General features: G+C 39.6%; 1 protein-coding gene across 3 annotated transcripts in view; it reads right to left on the reverse strand.

The window, feature by feature from the left end:
- Positions 1 to 15,185, reverse strand: part of FGFR2 (fibroblast growth factor receptor 2) — a 105,340-nt gene that overhangs the window by 13,746 nt on the left and 76,409 nt on the right. For all 3 annotated transcript variants that reach the window (XM_081912672.1, XM_081912671.1, XM_081912670.1), the window contains 4 exons: positions 8,024 to 8,175; positions 4,960 to 5,081; positions 3,311 to 3,421; positions 1,056 to 1,246 (listed from right to left, as the gene is read on the reverse strand). In XM_081912672.1, coding sequence (XP_081768798.1) covers positions 1,056 to 1,246; positions 3,311 to 3,421; positions 4,960 to 5,081; positions 8,024 to 8,175 — 576 coding nt within the window. The remainder of the gene's footprint in view (positions 1 to 1,055; positions 1,247 to 3,310; positions 3,422 to 4,959; positions 5,082 to 8,023; positions 8,176 to 15,185) is intronic.

Consider the following 15,185-nt stretch of genomic DNA (forward strand, 5'->3'; position numbering starts at 1 on the left):
AATCTGCCAAATAGGGATCTCCAAGGACTGAATATCAAAATGATGCTATTACAGTTAGTTTTCTCAGCAGGCAAATATTTTAAGTGAAGACAAATGACTAATTTGCTCACAGGATTGCTGCTGCTTCTTTTCACCAATTAGCCAATGCCGGCAGATGGAATTCCCTTGAAACCTCTTGGGAAATGAATGGCGCTCTCTTTCATATTCAGTAAGTTAGTAAACTGTTTAGGCTTTAGTTTAATAAGGCAAATTTCAAGGTTATGCTTTTGTTGCCTGACTAAACAGCTCACAGTTTATCCACATCAATATTGGAATTCATGAATATCTAAGTTCATTTTCTGATATTGTTTGCCAAATAATGATTTCTTTGTTCTGTCTTTAAAAGAAACCTTAGCCGGCATAACCTGGCATTTGATTACTTATGCATACATTTGCTTCCAAATTAAATGCAGCTCTTTACTGGAGCCTCTATGAACAATTCTGCTAGTAAAAATGCCTATTAATATTAAAATAGCTGAAGCTGCCATTCAAATGGATCAAACTGAAAAACTTGAAAAGGAAGGAGTGGAAAAGTTGTTTAGCACTAAGGGTTACTTGCTTTTATTTATTAATTTTGCAGCCCCGATCAACCTAATTTGCAAAATAGTCTATGACTGTTGCCAACTGCATTTGGAAATGCTCTGCAATTCCACAAGAGGTTTCTCCTCCTATTCCCCTACATCATCTGGAACAGGATTTCCCCTAGATTTCCAACATTGACTCCCTCACCTTCTACAAGAGGAATCACCACTGGAATTTAGAATGCAGTACCCATTTGCCCAAATAGTTAAGAACACTGCTATTGTCTCTGGGCCTGAGCAATGCCTATAAGCTTGATGTAACACTGGGACAGGCAGATGAGTATAAAACTCAGAATGTGTTGTGACATTCAGGATGCCAATCTCATGTTTCAGATCTGTTTCTTCAAAAATGCAATTTATAGATGGAGGGAAGGGAGGGAGGGAGGGAGGAGCAAGCTCATGCAAAGCTGTCATCTTTCAATAACACTGGCTTACTTTTTGTGATGCTAAGTATTCCATGCCTCTTGCCAACTGGTATGTACATGAGACTAAATCTTTGAATGTCATCTGCTCTTCAGGAACCCGGTTAATATCAAATGAATATTCCATCCCTGGTGGCCGCCGTGCTCGCAGGTACTCCCGCAAATTCCCTTTCGAAGCATATTCAACCAGCACGTAGAGTGGTCCTTCAAGGTGAGCAGATAAGACAGTATATGAATGAATGAAAACCAGGAGCAATATATATATATATTCCATTCTACTGACCCATAAAAGTATAGTAGCATGAATCTTTTCCGATTCATTGGATGATTTTTCTCAAAATGCTATTGCCATGTATTTCTTTAGAAAATAAATTCATTCTGTCTGTAGTACAAGTAGCATGTTTATTTTTTAATTAGACTTCTCATCTGCCCTTCACTTTATGGTCCCAGGACAGGTTGCAACAATATAATATACAATTATACAAAAGAGATAAAACCATTGCAATTATAAAACAAATAGAACTATTTTCCAAATAGAGCAGAATAGTATAAATTCAATAAAAGAGGTGATTCTCACAAAATAAAAGTTACTGGAGTCCGAAACACACCCAACTCTTTAATACATTCAGTTCAAATCAGCTGCCTTCAAACATTCACATTCTCCCCCCCCCCCATGACGCCATACCTACCCATCCACCTACTCCAGGTGAACATACACAAGATCACAAAGCAGAATATGCACTCTTGCCACATTTTGCCTTCATCATAAGAACTCCCTTCCAGTCTTACCAAAAGCAGAAGGGAGGTGGAGCAGTTTCTGCTTTGTATGCTTTAAGCTCAATAACCAGATTCATGTCTCTCCTCCATCGGGGGTGGGAGAGGAGATGAACCCATGGGCTTGACCCCCTGACATGCACCATCTCTCTCAGCATTTGTACAGTCCCACACATATTGGGGTCTATACTTCTGCAGCAGGGAACTTTTTCTACCCAAGTAGGCTCCATGCGCAAGTCTAGTAAACTTGAAGAAAGGGTTTCTAAATCAGGCAGGGATTCTACTAAACAGCAGGCTCCCAGCTGCAAATGTTCAGCACCAACATATGGGGTTTGCAGCAATGCTGGCAGAGATGTGAGGGAGGTGGTGAGCCAAACGAGTTCACCCTTGCTCTCCCTTTCATGTGACAATAACTGAGGGGGTGGAAAGCAAAGAGCATATGAACAGGGCTATTGAGATTGGCACGAGATGTTTAGGTAAAACAAAAGGAGCAGGAAGTACATGCCTTGTACTTTTTATTCCTCTCCATTTCTGACCATGTGAAAGTCATCTCATGTATTTCAGACGTCAAGGAAATGCAGAAGGTCCACTGAAGAGCTAACTTGTGCATATGAATTTCATCATGAAGTTCCACCCACTCATTCCCGACTACTTTTTGGAATCTTATTTGCTCTTCATTGTTCCATCAAATGAACAGGAACAAAAACCACTGTGAAACTAGTGTTCAGCACAACACTAGCTTTCAATTTTCAACGCTGGCTTTCAGTTACCAAAGAGTTAGAATAGGCTGTAATACAGGAGGAATGCAGATCACATTCTGTCGGTAGAGCTGTGCAAGAGTTGCAGTAGATCAGCAAGGTTTCTGGCTCCAAATTGCTGAACAGTAGCAGCAACAAAAATATTTGTTTCCCTTCTAACTAAGGCTGCTGTGATAATGAAAGCTGGGGTGGAGGGAATCAGGAGTGGATTGTGGATTTTGAAGTGGCAGGGCTGTAGACATTCCTGCACTGAGCATCCACTCAAAGGTGCCCTGTTCCTTAATTCTGAGAGAGTGTTGTCTTTTCCCTAGCCAGTATTCTGCACCTGGCTCCAGTGGGGAAAAAACAAAGTAGATCCCAAACGCCTGAAGTCTGCCCACCCCTAGAATGAACTTAATTAATCTTGTTATTGTAACGTGCCCTAGCAATCAGATGGGCGGGCTGAAAAATAATAACATAAATACATAAATTAATCCACCCAGCATTTGAATCAGAGAAAAGTACTGTGTAAAAATAAATGACAAATGTTGCTTCTATATTCCTCTCCTTTTAGCCAGAGATGCAAGTTCCTGCATATTTTCAAAACAAATTCAATATGGCATCCATCTATCCACTCTACTCTCCCACAGTGTCATTTTTATTACACTTACACAGAATTAACAGACAAGAGTATGTCACATAATAAAAACTGCACTATATCACCACCTTCGGTCTGTAAAACCAAAACGACACTCACCGTCCTGAGTGCAGGCCCCAAGAAGATTGATGATATTTTTGTGCTTCCCAATCATTTTCATCATCTCCATTTCGGACACTAGGTCAGAGAGGTCTTTTTCTGTAGCATCATCTGCACAAGACAAAACGAGTTCCACCAACAGTTTTAAATTAGTGCACCAGCTCAATTGGTTTTTTCTGCTAAAATGTTTCCTTGCAGGCTCTCCAACTAGCTTGAGGTACTTTACAGGCCATTAAGTTACAGATATAGTAACACTGTTTCCCTGCAACTCTGGTTCCCAAGGCCAGCAACAAAGTAAACCACTGGTCCTTTGTTGTTTAAGCTGTGGGCTCTGCTTTTCATTGAGTAAACCTCCATAAAAACAAAAGAACATATAACAAAAATTAGGAAAGCACACACATTACAGTACGAAGGGAAACTGTATCACAAATAATTTTAAGAAACTTATATACCATCAAAAAGTCCTACTGTATGATGTAGTCCAAATGTTACGATTTCAATGTGATGCCTATCAGTCTCTTGTCTGGGAATTCTACCAGTTCAAGCAACTTCAGAAACCATTTTATATAAGCTTTAATTTCCTACTGTGGTTCTCCAGCTCCATAAAACTTAAAACCATAAGGAGATGGATGCGCCTTGTGTCATATCAGAACATATAAAACAGTAACACTTTAAATTAAGACCTCCTTAATTGCCCATCTCTGCACCTTTAATGCAGATATCCCTGTTGCAAACAACATATCAGAGAATTGCCGGCAAGACTTCCAAGCGAAATATTTTTATTTTTTCCAGTGCTCAGTAGTTTTAAAAAATATTATTATATTAATATAATAAACATACAATGGTTTAGATTACTTATACAAGATCACTGATAGCACACCAAATAATGGATTAGCTCCATAATTAGTGATGCATATGTCACTCAGAAGTTATCCTAAATGGTCATTTTCTTTGTTTATATGCATTCCCTATCATGCTGGAGGCTTTTGTTTGGGCAAAAGGCATTTGAAGAATTACCTATTTTGTTTACAATGTCAGTCATTATTCAGGCATAAGTATAAATATGTATTTTTAAAATTAAGATCCTAGATTAAGTATAGTATATTTGTTTTATTACGGTCAATGACCAGTAGCAAGATAAAATTACAAAATTTAAAAGCCCACAATTGTATAAAATCCCATACACATAAACATATACTAGATTGCAGAATAAATATCATCATCACCATCATATTTCTATATATTGCCTTTTACAAATGTTTGCACTCTGTCTTTCTCACATGCACATTTTTTAAATGTGTTAGAAGAGACTAGGTCAGGTCCTGTCATTTGTTTACCTAAGGCATTTATGCTACAGTTGCCTTTCAGTAACTTTTAGCCAACCAAATGAAAGAATGTAGACTTCCCTGTGGATCAAATCAAGAGTTGAGGAATAAACAATTGTACCAAGACTTTGACTTGCTTGTAAATACCTGCTGCTAAAGATAAATAGGCTGTCAAAGGCACTGATTTATACCGAAAACTGCTGAAGCCTGAGGTGAACAAAATGAACTTTGGCCTTCTACAGTTAGAGAGTTTGGACGCCACAAAAGAAACATTATTCACAGAACCTGCCACCTCGCTCAATACTCCCTTTCACCCCATATTACCTTTCAGCATTTTCACTGCAACAGTAACGGCTTCTTTCGGCCTGTCTTTGTCGATTCCCACCGCTTCCGCCATAACAACTTGACCAAAGCATCCTTCCCCAAGGGGCTTCCCTAGCGTCAACCTAGGGATGTAAACAGAGGATTAGCGCCTGGCATCTGATGAGGAGATGAAGTTGGTGAAACTCAAGAGCGAAAAATAAAATAATCTTTCAGCAGACCACTTTTGACCAGAGCATTTGTTGTAAAGAACTAACAAGGGTCTTACTAGATGTCAGGGCTTGTGCACGCGCCTCTAGCAAGTTTTCTGAGGAACAAATTCTGCGTGTGCGCATTTATCACTTACATGACAGACCCTCTTCATGTACTTGCAGAAAGAGAAGCTGCAATTCCCAGAGTAGTTTAGCGATCAATCTGTCTTTACAGGGAACTTTGGGAACTGTAGCTCTGAGGGGAATAGGGGATCTCCTAACAATTCTCGGCACCTTTAGCAAACTACAGTTCACAGGATACTTTGTGGGAAGCCCTGATTGTTAACACGGTATGATTTGTACGGTGTGGATGTGGCCCTCCTTCCTTTTCCAGAAAGGCCACAGAGTGACAAGGAAGCTTAATTAGAGAGGCTTCTCTTTTCTACCAACTTTGGGGAGTGCTTCATCTGAACCACCACAGAGCATGTGAAGAGTATCTTTTTCTTCACTGCTAAGTAATCACAACTAGCCCCTGTATTTGCATCTGCAACCAGACAGAAGGGCTTCTATGGCTGTCTAAGAAAATAAGGCCTATTCATTACTCCCAACATATCTAGACACAAAGTGTTGTAAACTTTACAACAATGGTACTAGAATCTCCTCACCCTCTTGATACTAATGGCCAAAGAACTTCCTGTACGAATGAAGGCAGAAAACCTTTATATTGATACAGTGAATCATTATTTGTGACGTATATTTTACCACTGTGAATTGAGAGAGATTTCGGAGAGGAAGCTCTTTGTTTGTCAATGTTGCAAAGGTGATCCAACTGCCTTACTTCATTGTAAAAGGCGCCCTCCCTGGAGCAAGAATTTATCTTGAAATGAATTGGGGATAAGGGATCCTGTTTTTCATATGCAGCTTTGTTTGTTTGTTTTCTTTACTATTTGCTTTGCGTTTTTGACTATTGTTTTTTCAGTTTTCCACAGCAGACAGATAGAAATTATTGTTGATAAAAATCTCCGATTAGAAATTAAGCACAGACCATATGTTAAACTAACAACAGAGCCTCTACTGCCTACCTCTTCCACTAGTTCTGGCAATGTTCTGGTGCAAGAGGAGTCCACTGTATTCTCTCCTGGAGAAAATTAAGTGGGCTTGGCAAAATGCCATGATTAAAAATCAAATGGGATGAGTTTAAATAGGGGCTTTTAATTGAAAAAAGCTCTCAGTTTAATCATGCTAATGTAAATGTATACACTGGGCTATATCTGTTATGAAAATCGCATGCTACTTTGACAATACACAAAGACCAAAGAGTTGTATGTTTTGTGCTGAGATCATGCTGCATTTCCCCCCCCCCCCGAAACCAAAATTGAATTTAAGATCTTGGCAGAAAGCAAACATTTGCATTGGAAAATGGTTAATTTATGTGCTCTTGTGCTTCTAATATGAACACAACAATTCTGTCATTGTGTTTCTGCGGCCCCCAATCTAATAAACTGCTCTTAAAGAGCCTTCTTTCATTACAAACCCTCTCCACCCACATTTATGCCGAATGCTGTTTTCAAACGTTTAATGCTCTAAGATTTTCCGCATTAATGTTTCCCCTAAGGGAAAGGGCTGACAGAATTATATAGACAGACCCCCACTGTTGACTAGAATCTTGCAGGTGGCAAGTGAAATGCATGGCACCATCTTTCATCCACATAATTAAGACTATTTCCATAAATAAACATAAAATATTTTTTTCCTTTTTTTTAATCAACAGGTAAAATTTCAAAAAAGTGGTTTTAAGTTTTCAAACAGTAGCACAATTTCTAAAATGTTTCTATTTTTTCCTGAAAATTCAACAATAATTAAAATTAATTCTAGTTTTAATGTGTGCCCTGTTTCATTTCAATACTATAAGCTTAGCATACACCAGACACTAAAGAGCAGAGGTTGTATCCAACAGTGTTGTTCAGCTGACAGTAAGGGTGCCCCCAGGCCTGTGGAACTGATTTAGAGAAGACGGAAATGGGGAATTACTGGAAATGGCTTCCATGTACATCAGGCATAGGCTAACCCATCCCTCCAGATGTTTTGGGAGTACAACTCCCATCATCCCTAGCTAAAAGGACCAACGGTCAGGGATGATGGGAGTTTGCCTATGCCTGCTATACATTCTTTGGACAGAAACTGTACTGTGAACTGAGCGCTACTGTTGGATACAACTCCATATCAGCTCCTGGTGGCAGTGGGGAAAGCTTTGCTCATGTTGCTTGAAAGCCCCTTAGCACCATCATGTTAGTCCTATTGATACACCACAGATGGCATTCCAAAAGCGAAAGGTAGCACATGACACATAGGATGTATAAGAGAATCCACAAAATATCAGTTTGTATTATTAAAAAAAGAATAATTTTTTTAGTCTGTCATGGCTGCTGGAAGTACCAGTATGGGGGAAAAAGGAAGTCAATATGATGGGCTGCAAATTGTGTCCACTGATTTCTGGGAATTAATTTAATGTTTCTTTGTCCATTTTTCAACCGAACATTTTGTTGAACAATAAATAATGGAGATAGCATTCAAACCAGAAGAAACATATATACTTCTCCATTAAGGCATTCTCTTTCTTTTGGCTGTTTTATACAAATATGCAGGCAGGAAGCTGATAATAAAGATAGAATCTCTCAAGGAATACTATGTTCTTCAGAGGAAATATATAATTTGCCTAGGCCCCACTACTATGGTTTGCCTTACCATCAGCAAATGCAAATGACATAAGTGGAAGAACTGTAAATGAAAAGAGCATGGGAAGCATGGACTGAGGTCTCCTTGCTCCACAGTTACCAGAGCTATTGAAATACCATAAATGGCAAAATTTTGCTTACTTATCTCTTGGGAACTCCCATTTTGGATCTTCTGGTAGTTCATACTCTGAGACTCCTGCCAACATTGGAGCATCAGCATTGGAGGATAGACGAGTGGTTATTCTCACCAAAGGTGTGTTGGAATTCATGGAGGAGCTAGAGTCTGCAGACACCTGTTATGAGAATACAAGATGCAAAACGAAGATGTAATCTTGGTCCAATTACTGCAAACTGGCAATAGAGAGCAACCAAGCCAGGTCATAAATGGCACTCGGCTACTGAAACGCTCACTAAGGCACATGAACATGAACATGACTTCAGGGTTCCAATCAGTTTTGCCTTACTTCTGCTAACTGGCTACATATTAAGATGAGTTATGGCTACAAACCCAAACTTTTAATATTCTGATATAATTGGATAACTGCATTACTGTCACTGTTTGTAACCATCTTCTTCTCTCACTCTGCAAGTGAATATTTTTTTTAAGAGAATGCGCTTTCTCTCTTGCTATCTCTTTATGGTAACTTTTCTCTTAAAAAATTAAGCACAACTAGTGGTTTTCCATCCATATGTGTTTTTAAAATTTGAAGCAAGCTTATTATGTTCATCAGTACATACAAGGAACTTGTCACGACTTGAGTGACTCAGCCGAAACAGTGTTGTTACTATGTTGCTAAAAAGCACTTGAATTATCCTAGGTATCCAAATATTATTTTCCTATTTAACAGCAAACAAAATATCTGTTCAAATCTTGATGTATCTACTTAGTAAACTTTTAATCCACACAGCCAGGGAAAGTTATAGCACCTCTCCAATACTACTACTTGAATAGTAAGGGTCTGTCAAATCCTAACAAAATTTAAATCTCCACTACTCTACAGATCAAAATGACAACAGGCCAATATGAATACAAAGTTCTCACATAATTTTTGGAAGTTCCTTAGGAACTATTGGACTCTTTAGTGATGGGGACACCAATATCTTTTTCTATATCACCAATAGTACTGATAAGAGTGTTCTTGGTCAATCTTACAGATAGGTGTGTTTGCAGTCAGTAAACAGCAGCCACTTTTGAATGATCGCAGCTCCCCTTAGTAAGCTGAGATATGCCTGAGAACTATGCACCTGCAAGCAGTTCCTTTGCTTCCCCATTTATCTGAGTGACCAAGGAAGCCACAGTAAGCTTCTGCTTACATCTGAAAAGGGAACTATGGTTAATAGATTCCAAGAAGTCAGGAACTGGAAGTTCATATCAACTCTGGCTTCCTGCCTTGTTTCACCACTTCTGTGAAAGGAAGAGTGAAACAGGAACAAAGGGGGCTGTGTGCTAGTGCATGAAGTTCATGCATATATCAGCTGATTAAGCCGAGATCTGACTCTAGGAATATGGTCACTGTTTGCAAAGTATCAGAACAGTAGAAATGTTTCTATGGTGTCTGGCATCCAAATAGTTCAGATCTTCACAGCCGGATTAAAAACTCCAGTATGAATTGTGTCCAGAGGGCTAAAAGAAAATACTGCATGGATGAAGACTGCTCATGTCTGATTCAAACATGAAAGTGGCAGGGTGTTTGCAGAAACAAAACAATTCCATAGGGTCAAGATTCCTGGATGCTATTTTAATAGGTTTTTCCCAAGGATCAGCAGGACAGCACAGTTCAGTGTCGAACCAGCCCCAGGCATGGAGGCAGATGTAGAGACTTACAATGCATTCCCATCAATCTCCATAGGGCTGGTGGCACAGCAGCCATCTGAAAGCCTTTGAGGTAACATTCATTCCAATGACATAACGTATGGATTTGGCCATAATGATAAACACCAGAAATATGCAAGCCTACAGAGAGTGTTCAAGTACAGGGCACATGCAGCACACTCTAAGAGGCACAAACAACAGTCAGCATGCCTGAACCTGTATGAGGTCACCACAACCTCCCCATTAGTTGTAGAAAGATGAAACAAACATTTCCCTGCTCACTGTTGCAACATGCAATTCCATTTGCAATAGGTTCAGGAACGCCTCAAATCTGAAACTAGAAAAAGGGCGCCAGGGAGGCTGAGCGTTTGCTATCCTGGTGTCTCTACTCCCCCACCACACACACACACACACTTGTAAGCCTTCAGTTGCTGATCACTGCTTCAATATTTGTCTGGGTGCAGTTTCAGCTGGGTCACCTACACCTACTGCGGTCATTTCACAAGAGAGCACATTGAATGTGCAATGCAGTTCCGAAACTGAAGTGGCTTCATAATACTTACCACTTAACAACACTGGACAAAGGAACTTTGTTTTCATAAACACTGTTGGAACAAGACCAAGCAATGATGCCACTTAATACATGGAAGTGCCATTCCATGCAACACAATCTGGTGGTTGATAATTCTGAAATGAATAGGCTTTTTCCTCCTCTACCTCTTCCTTCCAGATGGATGTTGAAATGTTTTGCAGCCCATAGCCTACTATCTTGTTAGAAGGATAGATGGACGTTCTCGTGCCAAACGTTTTCTTTATCACTTGACAAGAAGTACTTGAAGAGCAGGTGATTACAATGTCCCAACCCAAACTAGAAACTGCACATCTTTTAACACAAGATACCTGACCTTAATTATGATATAACATTTTATTAAGACTTTGCATGCAAGTTATTTTATCAATTTCTACATGTTTTAAAAGCACCTTGAAGAGTTTCAAACTTGCTCCAAACACCAGAGTAACAAATGAAGTTATTTTCAATAAAACTGTGCTAGAAAAAAGGAATATATCACCTCCTATATATTTTTGGAATCTTCTATTCACTGTGACTTAGAACCTGCTGACCTGGTACAACATAGCTTTCTGAATGGCTGCAATGACACGCCAAAAACCAATCTAGCCTGAATTCAAACATCTACAGCTTAAGTAAACAATGTAAACATGCTTACTTAACATGCTACAATGGCTAGCATGCTACAATGGACAGAATGGCTAACTGGCTCCAAATTTTTTATTTTCTGAAATCTTTCCATTTATTTTAATTTCATTTTGTCTTGAACTGTATTGAGATCTCACCATGAAGTCTCTAGAGCAGTGTTTCCCAACCTTGTGCCTCCAGCTGTTTTTGAACTACAACTCCCATCATCCCTGACTAGCAAGACCAGTGGCAAGGGATGATGGGAATTGTAGTCCAAAAACAGCTGGAGGCACAAGGTTGGGAAACACTGCTCTAGAGAAAGGGCAGATTATGAGAGAAATTGGTAGAGAAATGCAAATAGATACATAACCTCGGTGTAAACTCCTGTGAGAAAGGAGAGCACTGAGCATGGTGGAAAGGCCTGGTTTGCATGTCATGCTAAACCATAGTTTAAAACAAACTATTATTTAATGTGAATAATCCAAGGTTGGTTCTGGACTTACTGCTGATGATTTGTTTGCACGAAAAACAAGCCAAGAACCCGAGCTTGGACTACATGACAAGCCATGCTTTGACAAGACATGTTTTGTCTGCAGTGTGGCAGCAACAGGACTATAGGAGGAGCATTGCGTAAACTTTGGGGCAGTGTAAGAAAGGCCCTGCTGGATCAGGCCAGCCTACACCAACATCCTATACTCACAGTGGCCGACCATACACCAATGGGAAGTCCACAAGTAGGAACTGAATGCAATAGCACTGTTCCCACCTCTGCTTCCTAGCAACTGGTATTTAAAGGCATATGGCTTCCAACAATGGCGACAGTTCGCAGCCATGATGACTAGCAGCCACTGATCCTCCATGAATTGGCAGTCTCAATCTCCAATGCATTTCCCTAATCTTATTTCAAAACCATCTTTTAAAACCATCCCTTCCATAATTTAGCCATGCATATCTAACATGTCAACACACTTCCCATCCACATTAAACCATTTTTTTAATATACTGTGCCAAAGTGTAGTTGTTGCCCTTACTACACTACAAAATTGCTTGGGAATTTTTTAATGTGAATCCAAACCTGGCAGAAATTCAGTATAGCACTAACTTGGCCAAAATTAGTCCAACCCAATTCTATGTTGAGTGAGAGAATAGGCAATCTGGACTACTATAGAATGATGTTAGACAGCCTGCCCAAAGCCAGACGCTGTTTTTCAGAGTACTGAACTATGACTGTTTTTAAAGTAAATATAGATTCCTTACATGGTACGTCACACATATTGGAAAATGATCTGAAATCTGCTCATTTCACCACTCACATATCAATTCACCAACATTTATCTCAAAGGTCATATCATTTGTTTTCCTAGACAGAGAAGAGTGGTGTACAGTTTTGCTGGGGAAAGCCTGTTTAAACTTTAAATCCATAGCTGCACTGTGTTGCACATGATGACGTTACAGGAAAAGCTTGAAGGAACACTTTGCCAATTCATTCTATGTTTGCAGGGAGGGGAGCAAACTCACCAGTAAGTGTAACATCAAACAAGTCCTCAGCGTAAATACCAAGACTGCGTACAAAAAAATGACTCCATTCTAGAAGGAATATTTAGCATTAGCTATTTTTTAAAAAAAGGATCGGGCCAGTCTCAAAGGTAATGTATTTTTGATTGATTCATTGGAGCAGAGCATGGTATTATGGAAGCTGAAGGACTATTAAAAAAAATTGTCCATTGGAAAAAGAAGAGTATAGCAGCACAAGTTGGCCCAGGATCCAGGGAGGCCTTCTGGGACCAGCCCACACTTTTAAAAGCCTTGTTCTTCCACCGAGAAATAAAAAGGAAAATGCCTGGGCATTTTCACTTTCTATAGGTTATTTCATTTTACACAGATTTGCTTCTTAGAGCCTTTTGTGTACACAAGGTAGAGTTGCACTCCCTCAAAGCCAACCTTCTGCAGGACTCAGTGGTGGGTGGGGCCAGGGTGAAATTCTAGTGAGAGGTCTCACATGGTAGAAGGTGCTCCTTCGGATCATTTCAGGCCTCTGGATTGAAATAAGAATATTTAAAGGAGGAAAAACCTGTCTACAGACCCAAGATGAACATCAATGTTTAATATCAGACTACCAGTATCAGATCTTCCTTCCTGATTCCTCCATTATTTAACTCTCTCCACATCAGAGTACATGGCAAAAGGGATGTGGGGGAATGTGAAAGCTAGGGAAAGTAAAATGAAGGAAAAGCACACAGGGCTTTATGTGCAAACCTCATACATACAAAACCTACAACAGCATGCTCAGGGCTTCAGACATTCAAGCAAACAAAACCACTATATTTCAGAGATCTTCACCTCACATTCTTAGGAGACGTTGTTTCCAGACAGACAGACAGACACACACACACACTTGTATACAGTGGTACCTTGGGTTAAGTACTTAATTCCTTCCAGAGGTCCGTTCTTAACCTGAAACTGTTCTTAACCTGAGAACCTGGGTTAGCGGAGTCTGTAATCTGAAGCGTATGTAACCTGAAGCATATGTTAACCCAAGGTACCACTGTAGTTTTAGGATGTTATGTTGCAATTATACATTTTCAGGCAGAACTGCACATTTCTATAACTGTTCTAATAAAGTTAAAATGACAACATCACTACAGTGGTACCTCAGGTTACAGATGCTTCAGGTTACAGACCCCGCTAACCCAGAAATAGTACCTTGGGTTAAGAACTTTGCTTCAGGATGAGAACAGAAATCGTGCTCCGGTGGCGCGGCAGTAGGAGGAGGCCGCATTAGCTAAAGTGGTGCTTCAGGTTAAGAACAGTTTCAGGTTAAGAACGGACCTCCGGAACAAATTAAGTACTTAACCCGAGGTATCTCTGTACTCAAATCTGTAAAAAAAAAAATTACTAATCCGTTGGAAGACTGATTTCTTTTAATATGACGTTTCAACTTCAGTGAGGCCCACAAAGCCCATGGTTGCCTTCGCAAGCCTGGTGTCTTGAAGCTGTTTTAGATGACAACTCCCGTTAGCCTCAGCCTTATGGAGGGTGCCTTATGACACTCAGTATACCTGAAATTCCCATACCACAAACTGTGATTTTGGAAAGTTTGATGCTTAATCCTATACATGTTTACTGACAACTAATGCTACGTTCCATGAATGTATTTCCAGGTAAGTAGGCATAGGACTGTGACTTATATCCTTTTGAGAAACCTGAAAGGTGATCTCTCTGTGTTATGGCATCACTTCTTGCAAGCCCCCAAGTGTACACCAATAATCTCCTTTGGGACTCTGCTTCTCAGCTTTAAAAAGTAAGAGTGCCATCAACCTTCTCTACAACTTCCAAGTCACCTAAACTAACTGATCCGTAAATCCTGTTCAAAGGTAATCAGGTTATTTACTCCTAATGCTACAGAGCACAAAAGTAAGGAACTGCAACTTTTTATTTGACTGAACTGATATCTAGGTTACTGCCAACTCTTTTAAAGGTTTTTAAAAAGGAAAAGAAACAAGTCTCAAAAATACAACCAAGGCTTGCGGGGACTCAGTGCATTGCAACAAAAAAATAGGCCTATTCAACTAATCCAGGAACACACGCCTGTTAAACAAAACACCCTCTGTTTTTCTAACTCCTTCAGATTTACAGCAAATGTATGAAACCCTAACCTTTAATGTACAGAAACTAAACAGTTACTTCTGAAAATCTAAGTACATTAGTCTTTGCCTCTGGAAACCATGATTTCTCTAACTGCTGCTGTTGGCAGAGAGCATTACTTCAGTGCAAAAATGTATTGAGAACTATGAAAATAGAAACACATTTCCTTGCAATGCTTACAGCAGATACTTTCACAATCCAAAACTTAGGAGTGGCTGCACCTGAAAACATGGAATGGAATAAACTTGGAACAACATACAGAAGCATTTCTAAAACTACCAGTTGATACCAGAAAAGTATTTGGTTGGGGAGTATTTCCTTTACATGGGTAAAAAGGTAAGAAAACTGAAATGTCAGCTACTCAACAAAACCAGAACATGAACAACAGTGCATCAAGTTTACCATAAGCGTGCAGAATACAATGTTTTAAAGGTGGTTTATAGAGGAGTTTCATTGTGCAACTGCATGACAAATGATGGCAGTGAAGTCTGCTGTTGGCGAAGAAAGAGACAAATGATGAAAGAGTATTTAACAAACCAACAGACTGGGATAACTGCCCTTTGGAAAATGGTGAGTTTATGACAATCCATGGTCTGACCACTGACAGATGGATTATATACCAATGGTATTTTCTCTGTCATCACCACATG

The sequence above is a fragment of the Podarcis melisellensis genome (assembly GCF_964234715.1).
Source record: "Podarcis melisellensis genome assembly, chromosome: 5".
In the NCBI taxonomy this organism is placed as follows: Eukaryota; Metazoa; Chordata; class Lepidosauria; order Squamata; family Lacertidae; genus Podarcis; species Podarcis melisellensis.